Source organism: Gadus chalcogrammus, chromosome 4 (assembly GCF_026213295.1).
Source record: "Gadus chalcogrammus isolate NIFS_2021 chromosome 4, NIFS_Gcha_1.0, whole genome shotgun sequence".
Classification (NCBI taxonomy): domain Eukaryota; kingdom Metazoa; phylum Chordata; class Actinopteri; order Gadiformes; family Gadidae; genus Gadus; species Gadus chalcogrammus.
The window spans coordinates 3,253,633-3,273,363 of record NC_079415.1 but is presented as its reverse complement, the minus strand read 5'-3'; the positions used below and the strand labels follow the sequence as shown (position 1 = coordinate 3,273,363).

The window sequence follows — 19,731 nt, the reverse complement described above, 5'->3', positions numbered from 1 at the left end:
TAAAACATAGGGGATAACACTAATATTTTTCTTTGGTCGTCATGAAAAAAACCACAAGGGGTAACACTGTCGTTTTTTATTGGTCGTCATGAAAAAAAAACGACTTGTTTTTTTCATGATGACTGATAAAAAACGACAGTGTTACCCCTTTTATTTTATTTGACAAAGACAACAGTGTTACCCCTTATATTTTATTTGACAAAGACGACAGTGTTACCCCTTATGTTTTTTTTCATGACGACCAATAAAAAACAACAGTGTTACCCCTTATGTTTTCTTTCATGACGACCAATAAAAAACAACAGTGTTACCCCTTATGTTTTTTTTCATGACGACCAAAGAAAAAAACGACAGTGTTACCCCTTATGTTTCATTTGATAAAAACGACAGTGTTACCACTCATGTTTCATTTGATAAAAACGACAGTGTTACCACTCATGTTTCATTTGATAAAAACGACAGTGTTACCCCTTGTGTTTTTTTTCATGACGACCAAAGAAAAACAACAGTGTCACCCCCTATGTTTTATTAGATAAATATCGACAGTGTTTTCCCCTTATATTTATTTCATAACGGCCGATAAAAAACGACAGTTACCCCTCATGTTTTTTCCATGTTGACCAATAAAAAACGACAGTGGCACCCCTGTCGACGTTTTTGCAGTGATCGGAACATGAGCTGTTTAGAGTGTTAACCTCCGAACTTAACAATGCACCATCAAGACACCAGTTATAGTCATCACAAAGGTTATACTTGACTTTATAATTCGCATGAAATAGAGAAAAGATACTTCCAACAGAGGTCATCAACCGGACGTGAACCCCGGTCTCCTGGGGATTAGGCAGAGTGCACCCCACTGCACCACTGGAAGATGTCACTACACAATAATCAATCATCAATAAAGAGGATATACATGACATTAAAATGTATGTGTGTATTTCTATTATTTCTCTTGTTTTTTTTCACGACGACAAATAATAAACAGTGTTACCCCTTATGTTTTTTTTCATGACGACCAAAAAAAACAACAGTGTTACCCCCTTTATGTTTTTTTTCATGACGACCAATAAAAAACAAAAGCGTTACCCCTTATGTTTTTTTTCATGACGAGCAATAAAAAACAACAGTGTTACCCCTTATGTTTTTTTTCATGACGACCAATAAAAAAAGGAACAGTGTTACCCCTTATGTTTTTTTTCATGACGACCAAAAAAAATAACAGTGTTACCACCTTTATTTTTTTTTTCATGACGACCAATAAAAAACAAAAGTGTTACCCCTTTTTTTTTTTTTCATGACGACCAATAAAAAACAACAGTGTTACCCCTTATGTTTTTTTTCATGACGTCCAATAAAAAAAGGAACAGTGTTACCCCATATGTTTTTTTTCATGACGACCAAAAAAAGCAACAGTGTTACCCCCTTTATGTTTTTTTTCATGACGAAAAATAATAAACAGTGTTACCCCTTATGTTTTTTTTCATGACGACCAATAAAAAACAACAGTGTTACCCCTTATGTTTTTTTTCATGACGACCAAAAAAAACAGAAGTGTTACCCCCTTTACGATTTTTTTCATGACGACCAATAAAAAACAAAAGTGTCACCCCTTATATTTTTTTTCATGACGACCAATAAAAAACAACAGTGTTACCCCCTTTGTTTTTTTTCATGACGACCAATAAAAAACAAAAGTGTTACCCCTTATGTTTTTTTTCATGACGACCAATAAAAAACAACAGTGTTACTCCTTATTTTTTTTTCATGACGACCAATAAAAAAAGGAACAGTGTTACCCCATATGTTTTTTTTCATGACGACCAAAAAAAACAACAGTGTTACCCCTTATGTTTTTTTTCATGACGACCAATAAAAAACAACAGTGTTACCCCTTATGTTTTTTTTCATGACGACCAATAAAAAACGGAACAGTGTTACCCTTATGTTTTTTTTCATGACGACCAAAAAAAACAACAGTGTTACCCCCTTTATGTTTTTTTTCATGACGACCAATAAACAACAAACGTGTTACCCCTTATGTTTTTTTTCATGACGACCAATAAAAAACAACAGTGTTAGCCCTTACGTTTTTTTTCATGACGACCAATAAAAAACAAAAGTGTTACCCCTTATATATTTTTTCATGACGACCAATAAAAAACAACAGTGTTACCCCTTATGTTTTTTTTCATGACGACCAATAAAAAACGGAACAGTGTTACCCTTATGTTTTTTTTCATGACGACCAAAAAAAACAACAGTGTTACCCCCTTTATGTTTTTTTTCATGACGACCAATAAACAACAAACGTGTTACCCCTTATGTTTTTTTTCATGACGACCAATAAAAAACAACAGTGTTAGCCCTTATGTTTTTTTTCATGACGACCAATAAAAAACAACAGTGTTACCCCTTATGTTTTTTTTCATGACGACCAATAAAAAAAGGAACAGTGTTACCCCATATGTTTTTTTTCATGACGACCAAAAAAAACAACAGTGTTACCACCTAGATTTTTTTTTTCATGACGACCAATAAAAAACAAAAGTGATACCCCTTATGTTTTTTTTCATGACGACCAATAAAAAACAACAGTGTTACCCCTTATGTTTTTTTTCATGACGACCAATAAAAAAAGGAACAGTGTTACCCCATATGTTTTTTTTCATGACGACCAAAAAAACAACAGTGTTACCCCCTTTATGTTTTTTTTCATGACGACCAATAAAAAACAAAAGTGATACCCCTTATGTTTTTTTTCATGACGACCAAAAAAAACAACAGTGTTACCCCCTTTACGTTTTTTTTCATGACGACCAATAAAAAAAAAAAGTGTTACCCCTTATATTTTTTTTCATGACGACCAATAAAAAACAAAAGTGTTACCTCTTATGTTTTTTTTCATGACGACCAATAAAAAACAACAGTGTTACCCCTTATGTTTTTTTTCATGACGACCAATAAAAAACAACAGTGTTACCACCTAGATTTTTTTTTTTTCATGACGACCAATAAAAAACAAAAGTGATACCCCTTATGTTTTTTTTCATGACGACCAATAAAAAACAACAGTGTTACCCCTTATGTTTTTTTTCATGACGACCAATAAAAAAAGGAACAGTGTTACCCCATATGTTTTTTTTCATGACGACCAAAAAAAACAACAGTGTTACCCCCTTTATGTTTTTTTTCATGACGACCAATAAAAAACAAAAGTGATACCCCTTATGTTTTTTTCATGACGACCAAAAAAAACAACAGTGTTACCCCCTTTACGGTTTTTTTCATGACGACCAATAAAAAAAAAAGTGTTACCCCTTATATTTTTTTTCATGACGACCAATAAAAAACAAAAGTGTTACCCCTTATGTTTTTTTTCATGACGACCAATAAAAAACAACAGTGTTACCCCTTATGTTTTTTTTCATGACGACCAATAAAAAACAACAGTGTTACTCCTTATTTTTTTTTCATGACGACCAATAAAAAAAGGAACAGTGTTACCCCATATGTTTTTTTTCATGACGACCAAAAAATACAACAGTGTTACCACCTTTATTTTTTTTTTCATGACGACCAATAAAAAACAAAAGTGTTACCCCTTATGTTTTTTTTCATGACGACCAATAAAAAACAACAGTGTTACCCCTTATGTTTTTTTTCATGACGACCAATAAAAAACAAAAGTGTTACCCCTTATGTTTTTTTTCATGACGACCAATAAAAAACAACAGTGTTACCCCTTATGTTTTTTTTCATGACGACCAAAAAAACAACAGTGTTACCCCCTTATATTTTTTTTCATGACGACCAATAAAAAACAACAGTGTTACCCCTTATGTTTTTTTTCATGACGACCAATAAAAAACGGAACAGTGTTACCCCTTATGTTTTTTTTCATGACGACCAATAAAAAACAACAGTGTTACCACCTAGATTTTTTTTTTCATGACGACCAATAAAAAACAAAAGTGATACCCCTTATGTTTTTTTTCATGACGACCAATAAAAAACAACAGTGTTACCCCTTATGTTTTTTTTCATGACGACCAATAAAAAAAGGAACAGTGTTACCCCATATGTTTTTTTTCATGACGACCAAAAAAAACAACAGTGTTACCCCCTTTATGTTTTTTTTCATGACGACCAATAAAAAACAAAAGTGATACCCCTTATGTTTTTTTTCATGACGACCAAAAAAAACAACAGTGATACCCCCTTTACGTTTTTTTTCATGACGACCAATAAAAAAAAAAAGTGTTACCCCTTATATTTTTTTTCATGACTTCCAATAAAAAACAAAAGTGTTACCCCTTATGTTTTTTTTCATGACGACCAATAAAAAACAACAGTGTTACTCCTTATTTTTTTTTCATGACGACCAATAAAAAAAGGAACAGTGTTACCCCATATGTTTTTTTTCATGACGACCAAAAAATACAACAGTGTTACCACCTTTATTTTTTTTTTCATGACGACCAATAAAAAACAAAAGTGTTACCCCTTATGTTTTTTTTCATGACGACCAATAAAAAACAACAGTGTTACCCCTTATGTTTTTTTTCATGACGACCAATAAAAAACAAAAGTGTTACCCCTTATGTTTTTTTTCATGACGACCAATAAAAAACAACAGTGTTACCCCTTATGTTTTTTTTCATGACGACCAAAAAAAACAACAGTGTTACCCCCTTATATTTTTTTTCATGACGACCAATAAAAAACAACAGTGTTACCCCTTATGTTTTTTTTCATGACGACCAATAAAAAACAAACGTGTTACCCCTTATGTTTTTTTTCATGACGACCAATAAAAAACAACAGTGTTACCCCTTATGTTTTTTTTCATGACGACCAATAAAAAAAGGAACAGTGTTACCCCATATGTTTTTTTTCATGACGACCAAAAAAAACAACAGTGTTACCACCTAGATTTTTTTTTTCATGACGACCAATAAAAAACAAAAGTGATACCCCTTATGTTTTTTTTCATGACGACCAATAAAAAAAGGAACAGTGTTACCCCATATGTTTTTTTTCATGACGACCAAAGAAAACAACAGTGTTACCCCCTTTATGTTTTTTTTCATGAAGACCAATAAAAAACAAAAGTGTTACCCCTCATGTTTTTTTTCATGACGACCAATAAAAAACAACAGTGTTACCCCTTATGTTTTCTTTCATGACGACCAATAAAAAAAAAAAGTGTTACCCCTTATATTTTTTTTCATGACGACCAATAAAAAACAAGTGTTACCCCTTATGTTTTTTTTCATGACGACCAATAAAAAATGGAACAGTGTTACCCCATATGTTTTTTTTCATGACGACCAAAAAAAACAACAGTGTTACCACCTAGATTTTTTTTTTCATGACGACCAATAAAAAACAAAAGTGATACCCCTTATGTTTTTTTTCATGACGACCAATAAAAAAAGGAACAGTGTTACCCCATATGTTTTTTTTCATGACGACCAAAGAAAACAACAGTGTTACCCCCTTTATGTTTTTTTTCATGACGACCAATAAAAAACAACAGTGTTACCCCTTATGTTTTTTTTCATGACGACCAATAAAAAACAAACGTGTTACCCCTTATGTTTTTTTTCATGACGACCAATAAAAAACAACAGTGTTACCCCTTATGTTTTTTTTCATGACGACCAATAAAAAAAGGAACAGTGTTACCCCATATGTTTTTTTTCATGACGACCAAAAAAAACAACAGTGTTACCACCTAGATTTTTTTTTTCATGACGACCAATAAAAAACAAAAGTGATACCCCTTATGTTTTTTTTCATGACGACCAATAAAAAAAGGAACAGTGTTACCCCATATGTTTTTTTTCATGACGACCAAAGAAAACAACAGTGTTACCCCCTTTATGTTTTTTTTCATGAAGACCAATAAAAAACAAAAGTGTTACCCCTCATGTTTTTTTTCATGACGACCAATAAAAAACAACAGTGTTACCCCTTATATTTTTTTTCATGACGACCAATAAAAAACAAGTGTTACCCCTTATGTTTTTTTTCATGACGACCAATAAAAAATGGAACAGTGTTACCCCATATGTTTTTTTTCATGACGACTAAAAAAAACAACAGTGTTACCACCTAGATTTTTTTTTCATGACGACCAATAAAAAACAAAAGTGATACCCCTTATGTTTTTTTTCATGACGACCAATAAAAAAAGGAACAGTGTTACCCCATATGTTTTTTTTCATGACGACCAAAGAAAACAACAGTGTTACCCCCTTTATGTTTTTTTTCATGACGACCAATAAAAAACAAGTGTTACCCCTCATGTTTTTTTTCATGACGACCAATAAAAAACAACAGTGTTACCCCTTATGTTTTCTTTCATGACGACCAATAAAAAAAAAAAGTGTTACCCCTTATATTTTTTTTCATGACGACCAATAAAAAACAAGTGTTACCCCTTATGTTTTTTTTCATGACGACCAATAAAAAATGGAACAGTGTTACCCCATATGTTTTTTTTCATGACGACCAAAAAAAACAACAGTGTTTCCACCTTTATTTATTTTTTCATGACGACCAATAAAAAAAAGTGTTACCCCTTATGTTTTTTTTCATGACGACCAATAAAAAACAAAAGTTTTACCCCTTATGTTTTTTTTCATGACGACCAATAAAAAACAACAGTGTTACCCCTTATGTTTTTTTTCATGACGACCAAAAAAATCCACAGTGTTACCCCCTTTATGTTTTTTTTCATGACGACCAATAAAAAACAAAAGTTTTACCCCTTATGTTTTTTTTCATGACGACCAATAAAAAACAACAGTGTTACCCCTTATGTTTTTTTTCATGACGACCAATAAAAAACAACACTGTTACCCCTTATGTTTTTTTTCATGACGACCAATAAAAAAAGGAACAGTGTTACCCCATAGGTTTTTTTTCATGACGACCAAAAAAAACAACAGTGTTACCACCTTTATTTATTTTTTCATGACGACCAATAAAAAACAAAAGTGTTACCCCTTATGTTTTTTTTCATGACGACCAATAAAAAACAACAGTGTTGCCCCTTATGTTTTTTTTCATGACGACCAATAAAAAACAACAGTGTTACCCCTTATGTTTTTTTTCATGACGACCAATAAAAAACAGTGTTACCCCTTATGTTTTTTTTCATGACGACCAATAAAAAATGGAACAGTGTTACCCCTTATGTTTTTTTTCATGACGACCAATAAAAAACAAAAGTGTTACCCCTTATGTTTTTTTTCATGACGACCAATAAAAAACAAAAGTGTTACCCCTTATGTTTTTTTTCATGAAAACTACAGTGTTACCCCTTGTGTTTTTTTTTAATGTAAATTCAATTTCCCTAATTAGCTTATGTGACCAGTACCTAAAAGAACCAAACACTCGATGCATTAATAATTTATTATACAATATATAAATAACACATTAGAAGGTAAAAAAATAAGAAAAACACCAAACCCAATGTGGTCTCTCGTAAACATCGGTTAGGAGAGGTAACCATGGTAACACATTAGTAGAGGGTGAGCAAAGAGTCCGCACCCAGCTGAGGAAAGTTCCGGAGGCTGAGGTTACTCAAGTGAGGAAGAGGGGGGTGGGGTGGGTGCCCCCCGGCCCCCCATCTGAAGTTAGAATTTCAACATGGCAACCAAAGAATGTGTGTGCGTGTCTGTGCGTGTGTGTATAAGGCAATCGATGGTGTAACTCGTCAGGGAGAGAGATTCGTTTTATGAGGCAAGAGGCGCGCTGTGTGAAGATGAGAGTCTGTGTCAACAATTGTAGCGGATGTGGTTGTGTGTGTGTGTGTGTGTGCATGAATGTGTGTTTATATGTGTGGGTAAGATGTTTTTTATGCATGTTTTTTATGAGTGTGTGTGTGTGTGTTTATATGCTTGCATATGAACACGTTTGTGTGTGTGTGTGTATGCGTGTGTCCATGTGCGGGTGCGTGTATCAGTGTGTGTGTGCGTATGTGTATCAGTGTGTGTGTGCGTGTGTGTTTATATGCATACATGGTTGTTTGTGTAAATATGTGCATGTGTCCGTGTTCAAGTGCGTGTGTCTGTGAGAACGTGTGTGTGTGTGTGTGTGTCTGTGAGTGTGTGTTGAGGTGTCTGCGAGTGTATGTGTGTGTGTCTGCAAGTGTGTTTCTGTGCATGAGTGTGTGTGTGTGTGTGTGTGTGTGTGTGTGTGTGTGTGTGTGTGTGTGTGTGTGTGTGTGTGTGTGTGTGTGTGTGCGTGCGTGTGCATGTTTTGATGTGTCTGCGAGTGTGTGTGTGTGTGTGTGTTTTGATGCGTGTGTCTACGAGTGTGTGCTTCTGTGCATGAGTGTGGGTGCGTGTGTCTGTGTCTGTGTCTGTGTCTGTGTGTGTGTGTGTGTGTGTGTGTGTGTGTGTGTGTGTGTGTGTGTGTGTGTGTGTGTGTCTGTGTGTGTGTGCGTGTGTGTGTGTGTGTGTGTCTGTGTCTGTGTCTGTGTGTGTGTCTGTGTCTGTGTCTGTGTGTGTGTCTGTGTATGTCTGTGTCTGTGTGTGTGTCTGTGTGTGTGTGTGTGTGTGTGTGTGTTTCTGTGTGTGTGCTCAGGCCCAGTGGAGCCCCGCCCCCCCGTTCAGCACCACCTCCTCCAGGTTCCTCTCCTCCTGGCTCTCCTGCAGCCGCTGCTCCTCCAGCAGCGCCACCAGGGAGTCCCGCTGCTCCACCACCTCCAGCATCTCCTCCAGGATCAGACGCTCCTCCGCCAGCTCCCCAGGGCCCTTCAGGTGGTCTGGGGGGGGGGCGGGGGAGGAGGAGGGGAGGGAGGTGGAGGGGGGGAGGGGGGGAGGCGTGGGGAGGAGGAGGAGGAGGGGAAAGGGGGTGGAGGGAGGGAGGGGGGGGAGGAGGGGGGGAGGAGGGGGAGGAGGAGGTGGTGGTGGGATTGGGTGAGGAGGGGGAGGTGGGATAGGGGGAGGAAAGAGAGGGAGAGAAGGTGGAGGAGTTGGAGAGCAGGAGGGGGACAGGAGGTGGAGGTAGAGGAGGAGGAGGTAGAGGAGGTGGAGGAAGAGGAGGTGGAGGAAGAGGAGGAGGTAGAGAGAGGGGAGGGGTGAAGGAGAAAGGAGAGGACACAGAAGAATAGTGATGAATATATAACCTTGTAATATAGAATATGTTATGTTACTTGTAGTTTCCCAATAACAATCAACACTCCAACTCGATATTGATATCAGGGAACGTGACACAGTACTCCATGCAGATCATCTGCAGACTTCGTCTGTCATTAAAAGAACAACAACAACAACTTCAGCTAGCCGGCTAGCTTACCGTCCACGGCCATCTGCTCTCTGAGCTCCTGCTGCAGCCGGCTCTGTCTGTCCTCCAGCTCCAGCTCTCTAGCGCTAGAGGGGGACGGTGGTGGGGGGGAGAATTACAGGCCCAGTAATGAGGAGACATTAGCGATTCATCACAGTAATGATAACCCATTAGAGATCAACCGCCTACTTTCCCAAGAGGCAGATTCTGGCTCATCGCTCGGTCGGTCTAGACACTACATCATTCATTCTTTATATATATGAATAATTCAATATGTATATTTATAGATGTGTATTACATATTCAAAGTAAAATATATTAATAAGGCACGGTGGTGCAAAAAAAGCACAAAACAGAACATGAATATGATGTAAGGGAGGAGCTAAAGAGTCAGAAGGGAGGAGCTAAAGAGTCAGAAGGGAGGAGCAAAAGGGTCAGAAGGGAGGAGCTAAAGAGTCAGAAGGGAGGAGCTAAAGGGTCAGAAGGGAGGAGCTAAAGAGTCAGAAGGGAGGAGCTAAAGAGTCAGAAGGGAGGAGCTATAGTCTGAAGGGAGGAGCTAAAGAGTCAGTAGGGAGGAGCTAAATGGTCAGAAGGGAGGAGCTAAACGGTCAGAAGGGAGGAGCTATAGTCTGAAGGGAGGAGCTAAAGAGTCAGTAGGGAGGAGCTAAATGGTCAGAAGGGAGGTGCTAAAGGGTCAGAAGGGAGGAGCCAAAGAGTCAGAAGGGAGGAGCTAAAGCGTTGAGGTTAGGTTACATCCGTCATGTAAAAAGAAGGTGTGTGTGTGTATGTGTGTGTGTATTGACCAATTTCAAAGGGACTCACAATATCATGAGCTCGGACTCGTAGCGCACCATGGCGTTCTTCTGCTGAACCAGCTGGAACCACTGCTGCATCAGGGCTGGGCTGTCCAGGTTCCCCATCCCTTCAAAATAAAAGTATTTTGAACCCATTGTAAAGTGTCCAGGTTCCCCATACCTTTCAAAATAAAAGTCCTTTGAACAGTTATAAAGTAAAAGTTCACTAAATCATTTAGTGGACGCTTTTATCCAAAGCGATTACAGACAGACAGACAGACGTGTAAACAAGGTGGAGGACGTACCGCTGAGGTGGAGGTCCAGGTCCTCATTGTCGTTGGAGTCGCCCCAGTAGTCTAGAAGGGACCCCCAGAACAGAGGTCAGAGCTGTTCCCATCCAGGCAAACAGTGTGTGTGTGTGTGTGTGTGTGTGTGTGTGTGTGTGTGTGTGTGTGTGTGTGTGTGTGTGTGTGTGTGTGTGTGTGTGTGTGTGTGTGTGTGTTTTGGTGTGTGTGTGTGTACTAATGCGTGTGTGTTTTTTGGTGTGTGTGTGTGTGTGTGTGTGTGTGTGTGTGTGTGTGTGTGTGTGTGTGTGTGTGTGTGTGTGTGTGTGTGTGTGTGTGCGTGTGTGTACCTGCTTCCCCTCTCAAGGCCTTCTCCACGGCCACGCCCCGCTCCTCGAGCTGCCGCTGCTTCTCCTCCACCTGCTCCAGCTGCTTCTGGATGATCTGTGGAGCGCACACACACACACACACACACACACACACACACACGCACGCACGCACACGCACATTAGTACACACACACACACACACACACACACACACACAAACACACACACACACACATTAGTACACACACACACACACACACACACATCAAAAAACACACGCATTAGTACACACACACACACACACACACACACACACACACACACACACACACATACGCATAAGAATGCATACACACACACACACACACACACATACACACACATACGCATAAGAATGCATACACACACACACCCACACACACTTAAGTACACATTCTCACAAAAACACACAAATTCTCGTAAGCACTCACACACAAACTAAGCACATGAACACAAACACACACTCAAACATCACACACACACACACCATGCATACACACAATCACACATTAACGAAGCACAGAAACACATAAACACACACACAAACGTCACACACCCACAAACCATGACACACATAAGCCAACACAAACAGACACACACACACATACAATCACACCCCCCCCCCCCACCCCCCCCCCCCCCCATCACCTGGGCCTTGTGGAGCCTTTTCAGCTGCTCCTGCTTGGCCTGCCTCCTCGCCGCCCGCTGCACCCGCCGGGTGAGCCTGGCGTCCAGTGCCGCCTCCGCCCGCCGCGCCTCCATCTTCCTCGCCTCCACCTCCTCCTCCTCCCCCCCCTCCTCCGCCCCCTGGCCCGGCCGGAACAGGCTCTCCTCCGTCACCCCCAGGCTGGACGGCTCCTTGGCGCGCACCGCCACCCCCACCACCTCCGTGGGGCAGGACGAGGCCGCCTCCCTCTCCCCAGGCCCCGCCCCCTTCCGCAGGGACTGCTTCTGAGAGGGGGGGAAGTGTGAGGTCACCCGTTGCACTCACGTGTCGTTACATTACGTTATGTTACATTACATTTATTCTGCTGTTGTGTGTGTGTGTGTGTGTGTGCGTGTATACTGCACGAAGATGGAACCCAAAGAATCAATCATGCACGTTCAAATCGTCAAACACGCAAACTTCTTTCCGGAGACGGATCTTTGTTTTTCATGGACCAAGATGCAAACTCAGCAGATGAGTTTTCAGACTGGAGCAGCAGAGTTAGGGTAGGGTTACATCACCTAACTTTGATATGATAGCCTTTTTTGTCATTGGATTTTAGGTCATTTAAAGTAATGTCATTGATCAGTGTCACGTGTCTTTGCTTTGGAACGCAGCCTACAGATGTTCAGCATTGGAACGCAGCCTACAGATGTTCAGCATTGGAACGCAGCCTACAGTGTCACTACATCCCTCTAGGCCCCTGAGGCTACAGACTACAGGCCGGTGGAGCTTTCGGAGATGGTCCCCCTACCTTCATGACGTACGCTCGCTTGAAGGCCAGCGCATGAGGCACGTACGCGGGCTTGGAGAAAACGTAGAGTTGAACGCGTTATCAAACTATCTGTTTACTAGTGCAAAGAAGATAAAAGTGGCGATGACTAAAGCTACATGGAGACTATAACTAAAGGGGAATGCAATGGCTGGATTGTATATCTATATTGCACGTGCACGGCCTTACAAAAGGACTTGAAATATATGTGAAACACATCGACTATCTTTATTGTGCTGTTTTACAAACTGTTTGATGCAAGTGATGGATCAATACCACTTTGTGACCAGCAAACCAGGTAGTAGACCTTTCCTTCTGGTCCACCTTGTTTACATGTTAAATGCTTTTATTTTGAAGGGGTTCAAATCTGATATTCTACATAAGGCTAATTATACTTTGAGATACAAATTGCAGCTTTGCTGGAGCCTTCACAGATTTGACCCATGTCCGTATTTTGTCTTGGTTTGGGGCTGGTTTGTGATACCAGTACCAGTATTGGTGCATCCTCTTGCATTCTAACTCTATTGGGACAGATCTGTGGGTTTCTCTGTGCTGGTGTACCTCCACTGACTCCGTCTCCTCCTCCTTTATCGTGACCTTGTGAATATTCGAAGCAAGTTCAGAGAGTTCCGCACGCAGCTACGAAACATCGGATGGAGACTTTACGTTATCTCCCGCTACTTTTCATGAACTACTGTTGGACTCGTGTTGTTGTGATTGTGGGGACCTTACGTTGGTCTTGGGATTGAGAGAGCAGTTTTGCAGAACGGTTGAGCAGGTCAGGTCAGACTCCTCTGGCCAGCCTGACGCTCCACTCAGCTGGTAATCTAGCAATGAGTAGGAGAAGAGCTTAATGACAGCATGCAGTACACCGAGTCTACCAACAGGTGGCAGCACTTTGGAAGAGTAACCGATAATTTAATTTAGCAGAGACGGGTTCACAGTAATTATGGGTAATACACTAATACAGTAATCGAGGGAAATTAAGGTTAATACAGTAATCAAGGGGAATTAAGAGTCATACAGCAATTAAGGGGAATTAAGGGTAATATAGTCATCAAAGGGGAATTAAGAGTACAGTAATCAAAGGGCATTAAGAGGAATACAGTAATCAAAAGGGATTTAAGGGTAAAAAGAAACACAATAAAGAATAAAGATATCTAGTAATATAAAGCATATGTAAAACATAATATTATAATTTATGCACCTGTAAAAAAAAAATACAACAAAAAATAAAAACACAACTTCTGCCTCACCTGTGGCCGGCCTCGACCGGCCCTCCTTCCTCTCCCGGCCGGCGGCGGCCATGTTCCCGCCCACAGAGCCCCCCCCCTCCCTCTTCTTCCTCTCCTTCCCGGAGAACAGGGCCTTCCAGAGGGCCCTGGCCCCGCCCCGCCCCGCCCACCGGGGGCCCTCCCCCCCCGTGGGGGGCGGGGCCTCCCGCAGGCTCTTCAGGTGGAGGAACAGGGAGCTCCCCTGGAGGGGGGCCAGCACCCTGGGGGGCCGGCGCCCCTCCCCCGCCCCGCCCCTCCTCCTCCTCGTCGTCTCCCCGGCGGCGCGGGGGGGTCCGTTGTCCGCCCCCTCCCCCCCCCGCCCCCCCTCCCTCATCCCCCGCTCCTCCCGCTCCGCCCGGGCGCCCCTCTCCTGACGGAGCAGCTCCAGGGAGGAGGCGGCGAAGGAGGAGCAGAGGGCGGAGCCCACCTCCTCAGAGGCCACGCCCCCCCCCACGCCGACCTCGCTCCCGTCGGGGTCGCGGCGGACCCCCCCGCAACGCAGGGCCAGGGCGGGGAACACCGGCAGGGGGGGTCCGGGGCGGTCTAGGCCCCGCCCCCGGGGAGGGGGCGAGGTGGTCGGCGTGGCGACGGTGGTGTCGCTGGGGCCGCTGTCGACGCCCACGCCGGAGCTGCTGCTGCTGCTGCTGCTGCCCCGCGCGGGGGGGGCGACGACCCCGGACCCCCCCGAGGAGGAGGTGACGTTGGAGGAGGAGGAGGAGGAGAGGAGGGAGGAGCACAGGCCCGAGGAGCGCTCGGGGGTCGACGCCGCCGCAGTGGGCGTCGGCGTCAGGGTGAGGTGGGAGGAGCCAAGGGTGAGAGGGGAGGAGCCGATGGAGGCGAAGGAGCGGATGTGACCCGGGATGAGGAGGTCCAGGGTGGTGGTGGTGGTGGTGGTGGTGGTGGTGGAGTCGGGTTCCGGGTGGGGGTCGTCCCGTGTGTGAGTGTACGTGATGTCACTTCCTCCCCGAGTGGAGCGCGTCTTGGGAGCCGACTCCTCCTCTGAAGGAGGAGGAAGGAGGCGGGAGATTAGCAGAAATAAATCAATAAGTACATTTACTGATAGCTGCTAATAGCTAGCCTTCGGTGATGTTAAAACTATTAAAGTTTGAAAAAATAAAAGCAGTTTGACCCTTAACTTGGAATGTAAACTATATAATTTTAACACAGGAAACACAATATTAATATTGTATTATTGAATCCAGTTTATTCAATAGTATTTTAGTAAAATAGCTTAGTTTAGTTTAATAGTCTAGTACACAAAAACATGGATAAAACACCGAACAAAGCTGTGGTGTCAAGCGCAACGAGCAACAGTGATTTCATCGCATGCAAAAGTTTAGTCATTAGTCATTGTTATTTATCTCACGTCAGAGCACTACCTGATTCCTCCACTAGAGGGAGCCAGAGGCCCGAATACCGCTCCATCTCCCAGGGGCTATACTCCCCTTCTAACACACGCACACGCACAAACACACGCACACACACGCACACACACACACACAAGCACACACACACACACACACACACACACACACACACACACACACACACACACACACACACACACGCCCGCAAGAACAGACACACACCCGCAAGAACACACACACAAACAGACACAAACACACGTATACACCCACACACACACACCCACACACACACACAAACACACACACGTACACACACGTCACCAAGAGACAAATAGACTGGCCCCTAGTTTAAATGCATGTAATGACGCGAAAGACTGCAGCAGAGAGCAGAGACAGACAGACAGACAGACAGACAGACAGACAGACAGACAGACAGACAGACAGACAGACAGACAGACAGACAGATGCCGACTCACCATCACTGGACTCTGGCTCGCTGCCGTAGTCCCCTTCGTCCTCCTCCTCTTCGTCCACCTCCCCCTCCTCCTCCTCCCCGTCCTCCGCCTCCTCGTCTTCGTCGTCCTCCCGGTCCCCTTCGTCGTCTCCTCCTCCTCTCGTCCCGGCGTGGAGCTCCAGGAGCCGTCGCCATGACGCCCCTCGTTCGCCCTCCTTCCCCTCGTCCATCTCCGACTCAGAGCTGAAGGAGCACAGGAGGTGGAGGGTGAGAGGAGCGAGAGGGGGGGGAGGAGGGGAGGGGGGGAGAGAGAGAGAGAGAGAGAGAGAGAGAGAGAGAGGACAGAGGAATAGATGAGACAGATAGACGAGATGTTGGGACAAAAATAGAGCCGGAGAGAGAGAGAGAGAGAGAGAGGGAGAAAGTGAGCGAGCCCGAGAGGGGGGGAAACAGCCAACGTGTCTGTGCGAAAGAATAAAAAAAAAAAAATCTGGAAGAGTCAGGAAGAAAATAAATAGGGCAGAAAAATACTTAAATAAAAACACGAAAACGAAGGTGAAGATGAAGAAGCAGTAGAAGCAGTAGAAGAAGAAGAAGAAGAAGAAGAAGAAGAAGAAGAAGAAGAAGAAGAAGAAGAAGAAGAAGAAGAAGAAGAAGAAGAAGAAGAAGAAGAAGAAGAAGAAGAAGAAGAAGAAGAAGAAGAAGAAGAAGAAGAAGAAGAAGAAGAAGAAGAAGAAGAAGAAGAAGAAGAAGAAGAAGAAGAAGAAGAAGAAGAAGAAGAAGAAGAAGAAGAAGAAGAAGAAGAAGAAGAAGAAGAAGAAGCAGCAGCCCCACAGTGACCGGTAGAACGAAAACAAGACGCGTGAGTTCTGGGACTCGAACCTGGATCCCCCGGCGGTCCTCCTCGCCCCCGGCAGGCTGAGGTTGTAGCGGGCCAGCGTCTCCTCCGGCACCTCCTCCGGCACCTCCTCCTCCGTCAGGGCGCAGGCGTCCCCGCCGCTCGTGCGCTTACGCCCCGACACAGGCTCCGCCCCCTTCGCCACCGCCGCCGCCGCCGCCGTGAGCCCGTTGGTGCTGGGGGCCTGGGGCCGGTAGTTGGCCAGCTCGATGCGCTCCCCAGGGGGGCCCCGCGCCCTCTTGGCCCCCTCGGTCAGAGAAGCCACTGGGAACACGCATACACACACAGGCACACGCACACGCACACGCACGCACAGGCACACACACACACTGTAGCCCTGAGTGATTCCGCCATGCTTCACGGAGCTACGTTGCTAACCGCTACTGTGTGTGCGCGTGTGTGTGCGCGTGTGAATGTGTTTGTGTGTGTGTTTGACTGTTTATGTGTGTGTGTGTGTGTGTGTGTGTGTGTGTGTGTGTGTGTGTGTGTGTGTGTGTGTGTGTGTGTGTGTGTGTGTGTCTGTGTGTGTGCGTGCGTGTGCGTGGGTGCGTGTGTGCGTGTGTGTGAATGTTGCTCTGTGTATGAATGTGTGTGTGTGTGACTGTGTCTGGCTTTGTGTGTGTGTGTGCGTGTGCGTGTGTGTGTGCGTGTGTGTGTGTGTGTGACTGTGAGACTGTGTATGAGTGTGTGTGTGACTGTGTCTGGCTTTGTGTGTGTGTGTGTGTGTGTGTGTGTGTGTGTGTGTGTGTGTGTGTGTGTGTGTGTGTGTGTGTGTGTGTGTGTGTGTGTGTGTGTGTGTGTGTGTGTGTGTGTGTGTGTGTGTGTGTGTCATGCGGCGGCCGTTCTCACCTGAGGCTCTGCGGCCCCCCAGTAGGGGCCCCCCGGGGGCCGCGGGGTGCAGGCTGTCCGTGGAGGAGGTCTTCTGCAGGGACCCCTGAGGGAAGGTTCTGGATTCATACGTTTCTATAGACATTCATATTTCTATGGTCATCTGGATTTGATTGATACTTTTTCTTTACACATAAATTGGTCTGCTTCTATTTATGTGCTGCATGCAAACATTTATACACACACAGACATACACACACAGACAAACACACACACACACACACACACACACACACACACACCCAGACACACTAATAAAATGAACGTACAATCACAAAACAACACAAAACAGTTTTCCACCCACACCAGCATTTCATCACACGCAATCTGCATCGACTTTTAATGACCGACCCATTAAGCATACGATGGTAACACTGTTTGTCGTTCGTTCGGGGGGGGGGGGGGGGGGGGGGGTTCTTACTATGGAGGTCCGGTGAGAGACGGAGGACATGCTGAGCGCGGCTCTCTTCCTCAGGACGGGACCCCCACTGCGTCGGTCGTAGTGCTGCAGACAGTAGAACCTCCCTGGGGTACCGACACACACACACACACACACACACACACACACACACACACACACACACACACACACACACACACACACACACACACACACACACACACACACACACACACACACACACACACACACACAAACAGCGGAGATGAGCCAGAGAGAGGAGCGAGGCAGCGACCTGCGCTCAGAACGACTCCCGAGATCAGAGCCCGATAAGAGCAGCACAAAGCGGGGGCTGTCCTCCTCTAAAGCAGCCCCCCCCCCCCCCCCCCAGGATGGAGATAAAAAAAAAACAGCTTAGTCACAGAAAACAAGACGTGAAACTAAGCATTGGTCGAATCCCAGCGGAGTACCTTGCATAGAAAACGACAGGAGAAACGTTAAGTCAGACTTACAGTCGGACGACTCCATGACGGCTGTCAACTAGTCAACAAATCAACGAGTCAAAGCTATATTTTCAAAAATAATGCAACAAAAAAATCTCAATTCTGAGAAAATGTGTAAAGTCTGAGGCCACTCAGGAGGAGAGTGTTCCGCTCGCACGCGAAGATCAGTGGAATGGGTGAGGCGGCGGCGACACACGACACATATATACTTTTTCGTCTGTAGCCGTACGTCTCCCGCCTCATGTTTGAACCGCTGAGCGCCTGGCTTCTGATTGGTCCGCGGGTTTTGAACAGAACACACAAAATATTTGATCTCAAAATAGGGACGGCAAGCTTTTGTGAGGCCCTCCTCTCTCCCCCCTCGAGCCGTCACCCCTGGGAGCAACAGACACTAACCTCAACTCAAAACAGCCTTTGTACGCGCATCAAGTATACACACACACACACACACACACACACACACACACACACACACACACACACACACACACACACACACACACACACACACACACACACACACACACACACACACACACACACACACACAGACACACAGAACGCAAACCTGAGGACCACAACATGAGCAATTAAACAGGCCCAGGGCGTCAACAGTGTACCAATTGTAACATCTGACAATAAAAGCCTTATTCCCTGTCAGGCTGAACACACTCTTGTCTTGTGTGTAAGCAAACACACAAACACACACAGATTCACACACTCAAAACACTTCACGGACATGAAGGAGTCAGATGACCCCATAAGAGCACTTATAAGGGGAATCGTATGTTACTTTTGCCCTTGAGGGCTTGTGGGTATATCATCAGACTGATAGACAATGGTGACAGTATCTTGACCGGGGCTACGGGATGGTGGTTTTAATCTGTCCACATGTGTGATGTTCCCACGGACGATAGTGTTCCATCATAGACGATAATGTCACAGTCCATCAATCACAGCGATGACTGAAGGACACTCTGACGAATTTCATCAAAATTAAAAAATGATCCATTCACGCCTGTTTGTGTTTGAGTAGTGTCGTAAATATTATGAAGAGCAAAGCAGTTGCTTGAATTTGAAGGGCAACATATTCATTATGTTCATAAAGGAACATAATATGCCCCCATACCCATTTTCATTATTAAAATATTTTGGGTTTAGTATTTATTATTAAAAAATATTATTTATTCCTCTGATATGTCTGTGTTTTTTGTCACGGCCGTGGTTCTTTAATCTGTAAAGTAAACGTTTCAACGCTGAAACGATGTTGCAGTAAGGCTGGGATCAGACGGGCGGGGTCTCGGGGGGAGACCGGGGGTGGGGACGGGGGTCAGGGGGAACATCTGAAGGTGTGTCGGTGAATGTACGCAGGCCTCTGGGCTGTTTTTTATTTGAAGCGCAAATAAAAAAGACCTTTAATCCCAAAACCCAGGAATGTGAACATATCCCCAACAAGCGATCGTTTCTGCACTTTTTATTTTTTAATATACCGTGTATACTTTTTTAAAATATATCATTTGGTTAATATTTGTTATCTATCTAAATACTTTGAATATAATAGTAATATTTTTTATATACATATTTTATTTTTATTTATTTTTTGTATTTTAATATTTTTCAGATACAAAAAGTACCAAGAAAAAAATCAAAAACACACAAACAAAAAAAGTCGACCTCTGATTCAAACCCAACAACAAATTGTAAACCACACCGGCGCCCAAACC

General features: G+C 43.8%; 1 protein-coding gene across 1 annotated transcript in view; it reads right to left on the bottom strand.

Moving 5' to 3' along the window:
* Positions 1-8,594: 8,594 nt before the first annotated feature.
* LOC130380425 (protein-methionine sulfoxide oxidase mical3b-like) overlaps positions 8,595-19,731 on the bottom strand; it is a 31,773-nt gene continuing 20,636 nt past the window's right edge. Inside the window, exons 21-36 of the mRNA XM_056587617.1 lie at positions 17,526-17,629; positions 17,066-17,150; positions 16,201-16,480; positions 15,341-15,561; positions 14,877-14,945; positions 13,661-14,496; positions 12,956-13,135; positions 12,785-12,862; positions 12,206-12,256; positions 11,523-11,696; positions 11,394-11,486; positions 10,728-10,821; positions 10,399-10,449; positions 10,122-10,221; positions 9,313-9,386; positions 8,595-8,779 (exon numbers count right to left, since the gene is read on the bottom strand). Of these exons, the coding sequence (XP_056443592.1) occupies positions 8,595-8,779; positions 9,313-9,386; positions 10,122-10,221; positions 10,399-10,449; positions 10,728-10,821; positions 11,394-11,486; positions 11,523-11,696; positions 12,206-12,256; positions 12,785-12,862; positions 12,956-13,135; positions 13,661-14,496; positions 14,877-14,945; positions 15,341-15,561; positions 16,201-16,480; positions 17,066-17,150; positions 17,526-17,629 (2,675 nt within the window). The remainder of the gene's footprint in view (positions 8,780-9,312; positions 9,387-10,121; positions 10,222-10,398; positions 10,450-10,727; positions 10,822-11,393; positions 11,487-11,522; positions 11,697-12,205; positions 12,257-12,784; positions 12,863-12,955; positions 13,136-13,660; positions 14,497-14,876; positions 14,946-15,340; positions 15,562-16,200; positions 16,481-17,065; positions 17,151-17,525; positions 17,630-19,731) is intronic.